The following is a 9,487-nucleotide window of genomic DNA, read 5'->3' as shown; positions in this document are numbered from 1 at the left end:
ATCTCGGGCCAGCAGGCAACAGCTAGCTTCATTGCATTTAAATTTTAAAAATAGGATAATTCACACTTTCCACCCCAAATAAATAACTACTGTTAGATTACACCCATTCATTTTATTTGACTATTTTTTGGGGCTGCAACCAATAGGATTGCTCACCCGTATATATCCGGTAAAATTTTTTTACTAAAAGTGGTAGTAATTTTTCATACCTTAGGGCTGTTTTTCTATTTTTAAGATAAATTACAGTCAAAATTCTTGAGGGTTTGCTAAATTAAATGTGTGCCTTGATGTTTTAAAAATTACACTAATATCCTCTCGTTTAAATAAATGTTAAAAAATTAAATTGGTGTAAACATACAACTCGTCAAGAACACCACGTGGAATATAAATTTAACAGAGAAAATAATCTACTACAACTGTTGAGTAATAGACATAAAAACTATTTTCTATATTTAAATCAAATTTCAGGAACATTAGACGATGTATTTCACTCTAAATATAAAAAATATATATGGGGGGCACCGGGATGGGCACGCGAGGGGCCCAAATATGAGTCCCGGGCCAGCCTCAGCCCTCCGGCCCCATCATGCTTTCTTTACTTTACAGTCGAGACCATCATTCAGCCCAAATTAGGAGAATTGGGCACAAAATCTGGAACCATTAGTTATTTTGTCAATGGAATGTCAAAACAAAAGAAAAATGAAAAGCAGAAATTGTGACTTTAACATCCACTCCTACTAATCTTCCTGAAAGAAAAAGGATCACAAACAGGCTCAGTAGAGTACGTGTCCGGCGGCCGCGCTAGGGAGGTGGAGGGCCTGGCTCAAACAGTGGAGGGCAGCAGCTTGTGAAAAGCCCACAGCAACACAAGAACCACAGGCTGCAAAAATATACAGACAGAAGGGGAAGGTCCCAGCTTCACTTGCTAATTCTCTTGTGGGAAAATAATTCCAAAAAAGAGGAGAAAAAAGAATGCTACCAAGAATCCAGAAATCCACCACCGGGCGGTGAGACCAGCGGCGGCGACAGCAGCGGCGCTTCTGGCGGCGGCGGGGGAGGTGCATCCATGGCGGACAAAAGAGGGAAGAAGCTAGGCTGGCTAGCACGTACCACACTATGGTCCTCCTCTCTCCAAAGAGAGCAAATTTTTGCCTCATATATGCACATTAAGGGTGAAACGGTTCACCAAACATTCCCCAAGTCACATTTCATCTACCATTCAATCCAATTCCCAAAAGGGGGGGGGGGGGGGGGGGGTAGCCCCAACTAACACTTGATCCTGTCTTTCCTTCTGACATGTTTTTGTGATGTCCTCCTCAAGCCGCAAAACTATAAGAACCAAGCTGCTCCTTTTCTAGATCAAGTTAGGCTCCAACACATTTGAAGACAAGCTTGAATAAACCCCCCCCCACCGTAGTTGTTCAATCTTTAGTACATTATATGAAGAAGAACAAGAATTCTAGACAAACATATCGGACTCAAATCAGCCGCAGTAGATCCAACATAATTTTATAAATATATTATTTAAATAAAGTTATTAAATTTTAAATTATTATAATAATATAATTAAATGGAATATGTTTAATATATTATTTAAATTTTTTTGGATCATTGTTTCAAGTCTCATTGTCAAAAGTTAAATAATAAAAATAATATGAATTTAATAATAATTATAAATACCACTAATAAATTATTTACCTTTAAGAATTTATTATGTATATCAGAAATTATTATTAAATATTATTGTTCATTTCTGACCAAAAAGGGGAGGGGGTGATCGGAGGCGAGGTCGCAAACAACAGGCTCCGACGAGGGGTCCATCCTGGGGGCGGCTGACACCTGTAAGCACTCTGACACTCCAATGAGTAAGGGGTAAGAGAAAAGGCAGTGTATCAATAGCTCAGAGGAAAAAATATACATTTACTTTAAAAAGAGCTTACTGATATAGAAGGATGAGACGTCATCTTGCATGTATGCGTCGTGTGTTTACAAGTGATGCGACTGACTATCTGGTGTCGATGGAGGTTCCCATGTGATAGCATGGTGGCGATGAAACCCTTATTAATGTAGATGGGATCCGCCATTAATGAGGATGGAATCTGAGACAGCTGCGCAGATACCCAGCAGGGGTTGCAATGATGCCGTGGTAAACTGATGCTAGGCCAAGATCGAGCCCAAAGAGAGGGCCAAAATTGGGCCCAGAGGGAAGGCCGAGATTGGGCCCGAACGGTCCAATTACAAAATAGAGTTGAATTTGTATTCGAGAGGATCGAAAAAAGATAGAAAATAAGATAGATTTTTAATCCTAAAAACATTATCTTTAAACTTTTTGAGCTTAGAAAATTAATTAAGAATTTTGGAGTGACAATCAAAGATTGGGTAATTCCTCTCTCCTTTAATTAGAAAACCCTAACAACCACCTTTATTAGTTCCTCTTTCCCTCTCTCACTTGTGTCTCTGTCTTCTCTTTTTCTCCATCTAGTAGTTGTTGTTTGTCAACTCGCCATCTCTTCCTCTCTTTTGGCAATCCATTCTTTCTTATCTGGTTGGTCAATTGACTCTCGTTCCAATCATTGTTGCAAGCCTCCATTTGAGGCTCAACCACCACCAGTTGCCACCTTCGATCACCATCACACGTCGTCTTTCGCTACATTGCTATCACCTGTTGTGCGCTATGTTCGCATGTCATCGCCACACGCACCCTGTTGTGTTGTCGCCTCCCACTATTGTCATCGCTTGCTGCCGCACATCTCGTCTTCACTTGGTATTGCTCGCTGCTACTCGCCAACAAGTGCTTAAACTTTAGATCGAGCCTAAAAACTAGCTTGCTAAGTCGAGCACGAACTCATCAAAGTTTGATTTGGCTCGATTTGATTACAATCCTACCTCATATTATGGAAGGGCTCAAATTTATGAAATGAAAGACTTTGGTGTCATACTCATTTTGGATTTTCCAAGAGAAAATAAAATGAGAGGAGGATGAACAATTTGTACCTGTTGCCTAAATGCATGGTTAGGTTGTAAATTTAAAAAAAAAAAAGAAAAGAAAAAGAAAGTTTACTTAAACAAATTTCATTCATTTTTTTCTAAGTTTGTTTGATAAATTACTACTTCCCTATTTATCTATGTGATGTTTGGAAATTTGAAGATATCACTTCATATCCACTATTATATGATGATAAAATGTCACGGTTGGAAGTACAGTATAGTTCACGAATAATGCGCTAAGCGTCATGACAGATGATGGTCATGACACTTAGCTGGCAGCACACCATTGGGTGTGCTGCCAGCTAGGCGTCATGACTGATGACAGTCTTGACGCCTAGCGTTACTCATAGTTCACATATCCAATGCCAGCACACCAAAGGAACAAATGAATTACAGAAGTACAACTAACATTGCAGTGAAAGAAACTTTTGTCAAAAGAATTAATAGCATATATATCATAAAATGAAGAATTTCTTCTTCAAAGTATTTCCACAATTACAAAGCTATACCACCCTCCAATATCTTCTTCGAGAGAATAAGAACACCTCCACTTATTTACAAAACCATGAAGTGCAAGCGGAACCTCCAAAGGCCTAACCCCCGCCCACCTTTTCCTTTCTTAATGTTTTTCCAAATCCAAATCCAAATCCATTTCCCACCTTTCCCAATGATAATATGAATGTACATTGCCAAAAAACGAAATATACCCAACTCAGAGACATCCGAATCCTCCCCCCCCCCCCCCTTGCCACTTTCTCTCTTCAAATTGTTGCCCACTTCCCGTGAACCCACTAAAAGGGAAAAAGAGAAAATAACAATAATAGACAAAACAAGGCACCGAGACAGATCCATTGAACACAATGTGAGAGCTTCAAAAATAATAAGCCTACCTGGGCTGAGGTCGGGCAGTAAATGATCGAGCCTGCCTCAAGGATGGTCGAGAGGATGGACTACCAAAGAACATGGTCTGTGATCGGGTAACCATGTCGGCCATGAATGGAGTCTGATAAGAAAAGCTAGTAGTCTCTGCGGAATTACCTCGTGAGGTTGCTCTCTGCGATGAATGCGAGCTCAGTCCAGATAGAACATAAGCCCTTCCAGATGACTCATAAACACGACGATTTGACATCCTTTCTTGCATTTCCTTCAATTCAGCATCCAAAGCTATGCATAATTGATCACCAGTTTGTGCCGATATGGTTTCTGATAATGCTTTACGACAACACTCAAGGACAGACACTGCACCAGCTAGATCTCCCCGCTCCGCAGCTGCTCTTGCTTCTGCCATTGCCTCCGCTGCTCGGAGCCTGTTTCGCTGCCTGTGCACCTCCATTGACACCACAAAATCTCCAGTTTTTTCGGGCCTCTGAATTTTTAGCACATCAGCTTCTTCAAAGTTCACTGATTCTTTTGTAATGGGGTCTCTATAAAAACATCTAACCTTCAATAATGGCATCTCATTGCAGGATTCATCAACTGGAATATCAATTGTTACCAGAAAATTTCTTTCCTCTTCAGCATACAAGTCTCCAACATCAATAAACCCGAGTCTCGCATAAGGACTCACACTGGTTTTGTAACTTCCTGCTTTTATTGAACCAAGATGCAGCGCTTGGTGAACACACTCAACTCTAACCTGCAGCTCCTGCACCACCACACTCAAAAGCCCTCCAATGCACTGTGCAAAAGCATCCTGAATCACACTCTCAGCTTCTATGAAAGAAAATGTTCCGCCAGACCTTTCAGATATTGAATGCATTAAAGCAGAATCATGGTCTGCACCAAACCCAAAAGCATGTACTGGAACTTGAAGGCCAGTACCATCACTACGATTAATAGAGTCTGGGAGAAGTGACGGGTAATTGCTTTGGCTACGGTCCTGACCAATGCTGCTGACATTGTATGTATCCTGTCCATCAGATAACAGTATGATACTTCCAACCGGATTCTTCCACTTGCGGTCAGTCATCACCCTAACACCCTTCTTTAAGCCCTCAGCAATGTTTGTTCCACCATTTGAAATCAGGCTGTTAACAGCTTGCAATGCTTCCAGCCGTCCTGTATCAGTCATTCGGCGAAGGGGAAACAGACGGCGAGCAATGGAGGAGAAGGCAATAACTGAAAGCCTGTCAGAAGGACCAAGATGTTGTATCACAAATCCCATCGCTCGTTTTAGCAAAGCAAGCTTGGTACCTGACATGCTGCCACTGGCATCAAGCACTGTGACAAGATCAACTGGAGCACGAGAACTTTGAGATACAGGGGGCAAGTTAGGATCATTTCCCCCAGAATCGTATCTTTGGCCCGTTGGAGCTTTGAGGTGAATAAGAATGGTGAAATTGTTATGAGAGGCTGATCTGGGAACAGCAGAAACTTCTGGGTGTGTTTTCACCTCTATTGCTCCAAGGGAGTGGCTATCAGTAACGTGCTCATTTAATGATTCCTTTTCAGTAATCTCATGTTGGTGATCAACAAGTTCATCGTCATCAAAAACGTCTGGCTCAGGAGCATGAAAAAATGATGGGAGACGCCTACTGCCATCCGCACGAGCGGTAGATTGCCTTCTTAAAACAGTCATCAAGTCATCATCTGCCCCCCAAGTGACAGCGTTCATTCTTGCCCTTCCATGCAAAAGATCAGAAGGGCCCTGGAAGGGCAATTCCTTCCATTTTGCTCTGCAAATGGGGCAAATTTGATTTCCATGTTTTACATTGGAAGTAATGCAATGAAAGTGGAAGGAGTGTGAGCATTCTGCAGTGAAAATGGCATGGCCATTGCCCGGTTTCATGGTGTTCAGACATATTGTACATGTGCTCTGCGATAAAAAGGAAATGCAACTTGAAATCATACTCAATGACATAAAATCAGGATTATGAACTCTCTGAAATAAAGAGACTGAAAACAAAATTTGCACAAGATAGACTCACGAAACCCCAAAATCAGATTTGCATAAAAGATTAAACACAAGTGTGCATTACTTAGATTTTCATAGAGCCCATATTGAAGGGCACATATCTTTATTAACATGATAATATTAATCACCATTTTTCGAGGCGAGACATCCCAATTTCGATTTGATCTCCTTTTATGTGTGGAGATGTGAAAGTGACCCCAAAGATGTCAAGAAACAAGAATTTAAGAGCTTTTTTCCTTTGCTAGATAACAAACTTGCTATTATGAATTTATAATCTATCTACATGCTCTAACCAGAAAAAAAAAAAAAAAAAAGAACAAAAAAATTCTTGACAGTATTATTTCAACCTGGAGGTAATTTCTAGATCCTTCATATATTTCAGAATTCAAAGCACGTAGGGCTCTTCAGTCAATAATGATAAACTGCTGAGCATATTTCAAAATTAATGATTAGTGTAGCATGCATCAGGAACTAATAAATACACCAGATGCCCCCAAATCCCCTTGAACTCAGCAGGTCTGAACTATTGAATCTTTTTCACATAAACAAAACGAATTATTAAGAAAAGGATTGAAACAAAGCTTCCTTACGATCGCCTTTGATTGAATAGCCATCAAAATCATAAAGCATACAGTGGTGCGAAAGACTGGCCCTCATGCATGCATCTTAGCCACATTATTGAGCCAGTTGCATAAAAAGAAGAATTCTATTCAACCCTCCATGAAAAGAATAAATTCAATGCAATCCATGTATATGCAATTCTAAATCAAAGAAGATTCACTTAAAGGTACAATTGCGGGTTGGATCAGTTTAGAGCTAGTAGGAGGCAGTCAAACCCCAAGGAGAAGACCCTAATAAAAATTACAAGAAAATAAAGGGAGCATCTCATAAAAAAGGGTGCGGTGCACAAGCTACTGTCAGACAATGATAAAGCTTTATTAAGACAATAGAAATGTCCAAAAAATAAAAAATTCAAAGCCCCTCTATCGAAAGGAGGAGAAATCATTGGTCCCTTGTATAAGATAAGATATTGTTCTTTTTCTTCTCCCTTACCTCTTTGACAAACTACAGGCTTTCCAGGATTATCATCCATATATATATATATATATATATCTAGAGAGAGAGAGAGAGAAAGACTGCTGACGAGACAAAGCACTTTCCTTTCAAGGTGACAGTAAACTGTAGTTTTCCATTTATAATGAGGCTAGAAGGTAATAGCCTTGAAAGAACTTATCTACTTTATCAGTTTGCCACCAATAAGCCAATCCGAAAAATACATGGCAGCCAATAGTTCAACTTAATGAATCAACGTTGTTATACAGAGAGAGCCCCAGCACTATCCCGGTTGAAAGAACCCAAAAACCAATCAAATCAAAGAAGAAATATAAAGCAAATCAATGAAGGGCTCCCTGAATCATTCACAGTTCTATTGAAACACAAAACGTATTCAGGATCCATCAGTCAATATTCAAAACAAAACAAATAAACACTCAGATAACCTGAAAAATAACGGAAAATACCTTGCATATTGCAAGAAAAGGAAAAAGGGTTCCAAAAATTTTTTAAGTTCACAACACAAGAATGGATATGCAAGAAAATCAGTCCATAGAAAAAGGTATACAGGATATTCTCAAATCTCGGTAAATGGTGAAAATCTAGAGAGAGAGAGAGAGAGAGAGAGAGAGCGAGAGATGCTGACCAGATAAAGCACTCGCCTTTCAAGGAGGGGAAGAAAATTTTGAGGATACATTGTAGTTCTTATGCACTGAGGGTAGAAGATGATGGCCCTTAAAAGGGACTTATCTACTTTATCAACAAGACCACTGAGAACTGAAAACTACGTCACAACCAATAGCCATCCGTTTCAGAGATCACCATTATTTTACATCCATAGTTCAGATCCCCGAGCTAGTCTAGCATTGTCCAAGAAAATAAAGCCAAAAACCCAAAAGAAAAGAAGGGGAAAACCAAAGAACCATTGATGAAAAAGAAAAAAATGGCTACACGATTATTTGTTTCCAGTTTTACGGAGCCAAACCATAAGTCCAGATCCAGCAAGAGAACAAAGAAACGTTTCAAATGGCAAAAAGAAAACAGGAACAACATTAAAATCTTCCATGAAATTAATTGCAAAAAAAAAAAAAGCATAAAAGAAAATCAGAACACAGCATCTTCCGATAAATGTAAACAGAAACACAAACTTTGGATGATTTGGAGCTTTGTTTGGGCAATAGGAGACCAGAGGACGACGGTGTAGGCGTCTTGGACATTGAATAACCGCTACTTCCGGCCGCCGGAGAAAGCAATACGGAACCAGAGAGCCGCCCAGCGGACAGACTCGACTGCCCTGGCGAGTCGTCTTCTAGTTCGCCCGGAAGCTGAAGGCACGACAAAGCATTCTTCGCTTTCCTCCATTTGCTCCCCATTCTTGACGTTCGATCTGATCTCAACTTCACGGATAAAGAAAGAAAGAAACAAAATTTAAGTACTCAAATGCTGTGAAGGCTATCCCTTGAACACAGAAAGCAATAGCTTTGGACCAGGAAAACATATGCGGAACGAACCGTACGAGGGAGGGAGAGAGAGAGAGAGAAGATTTGACTAGCAAGATTTTTAAAGAAAGAGACGATAAGAACGGACAGTGGTGAAGAAGAATAAGACGAAGAAGAAGAAGGGCCTACACTGGAAAGGAAAGGGTAAACATGAAATTAGCCTGGGATTTGTTAGGAATTGGCTGCCATTACCATTAGAGCTCTGGTTTTGACCTTCCGGATGGAGCAGGGAATCGTCTTGGATTGAAAGGGCCAAATCTGGGTTTTAAAGCTGACTTTTCTTTATCTCCAAATATTTACCATTTTCCCCTCTCCTCTCCTTATTGGTTGCTTGCTTCCATTCAAGCCTTCAACGCCGTAATCATTTTATTTATTTTTATTTTTTATAAAATTATATAATTCGTCAATGTTAACAAAAGTAAAAACCCCTCAAAACACCTAAGTCAGTCAATTTTATATAATTATAAAATTATATAATTCCACAGCGTCCGTCACTATGGGAATAGTTTGGTTGGAGAGGGGAGGGTTCTTTTTTCCTTCTTTTTTTTTTTTAAATCATAAAATCAAATTTTAAATATAAAAACCATTGATAGAAAATAAGGATAAAATAATAAATTTATCTTTATATATAGTTTAAATTAGTCCTCACCTTTCCGATCATATTCAACAATTATTATTCGAGATTTTAGGGCCTCGTTTAGTTTAAAAAATAAAAATTAAAAAAAAAAAGTTCTTGGATACTTAATTTTTTATTTTTGAACATAATATATTTGGATGCCAATCATCTATAATTTCATATTTCAAATTTCTTTATTTGGCTACATTCTATTCCAAAATACATAGATTTTGATATTTGAAAATAATGATTTTCCTTGAGTATAGTCAAATTGAATCCCCATTTTCCCAAGAATTCTATCTTTATGTTTATATAATTTAAAATTTAAAACCAATATTAAAATATTTTTAGTATATATTTTACAGTATATAAAAAATGGGAATCATAAAATATATAACAAAAAAGGTTTAGATAAAA

The 9,487-nt window shown here is 38.9% G+C and overlaps 1 protein-coding gene across 5 annotated transcripts; it reads right to left on the bottom strand.

The window, feature by feature from the left end:
• Positions 1–618: 618 nt before the first annotated feature.
• Positions 619–8,724, bottom strand: LOC127797576 (E3 ubiquitin-protein ligase WAV3-like). 5 transcript variants are annotated; one of them, XM_052330596.1, is made up of 4 exons: positions 8,647–8,724; positions 8,104–8,352; positions 980–5,803; positions 619–880 (listed from the first exon to the last, which is right to left on the bottom strand). In XM_052330596.1, the coding sequence occupies exons 1-3, from the start codon at positions 8,647–8,649 to the stop codon at positions 3,875–3,877; spliced, it is 2,181 nt and encodes a 726-aa protein (XP_052186556.1). In that variant the 5' UTR covers positions 8,650–8,724; the 3' UTR covers positions 619–880; positions 980–3,874. The 5 variants fall into 5 exon arrangements, with proteins under 5 accessions (XP_052186556.1, XP_052186557.1, XP_052186558.1 ...); XM_052330597.1 differs by having other exon boundaries at positions 8,584–8,716; XM_052330598.1 differs by lacking the exons at positions 8,104–8,352; positions 8,647–8,724 and adding an exon at positions 7,602–8,090.
• Between the last annotated feature and the right edge of the window lie 763 nt (positions 8,725–9,487).

This window comes from Diospyros lotus, chromosome 3 (genome assembly GCF_014633365.1).
Source record: "Diospyros lotus cultivar Yz01 chromosome 3, ASM1463336v1, whole genome shotgun sequence".
Classification (NCBI taxonomy): Eukaryota; Viridiplantae; Streptophyta; class Magnoliopsida; order Ericales; family Ebenaceae; genus Diospyros; species Diospyros lotus.
Note: the sequence above shows the minus strand (reverse complement) of the source record. Positions and strands in the feature narration are given on the sequence as shown.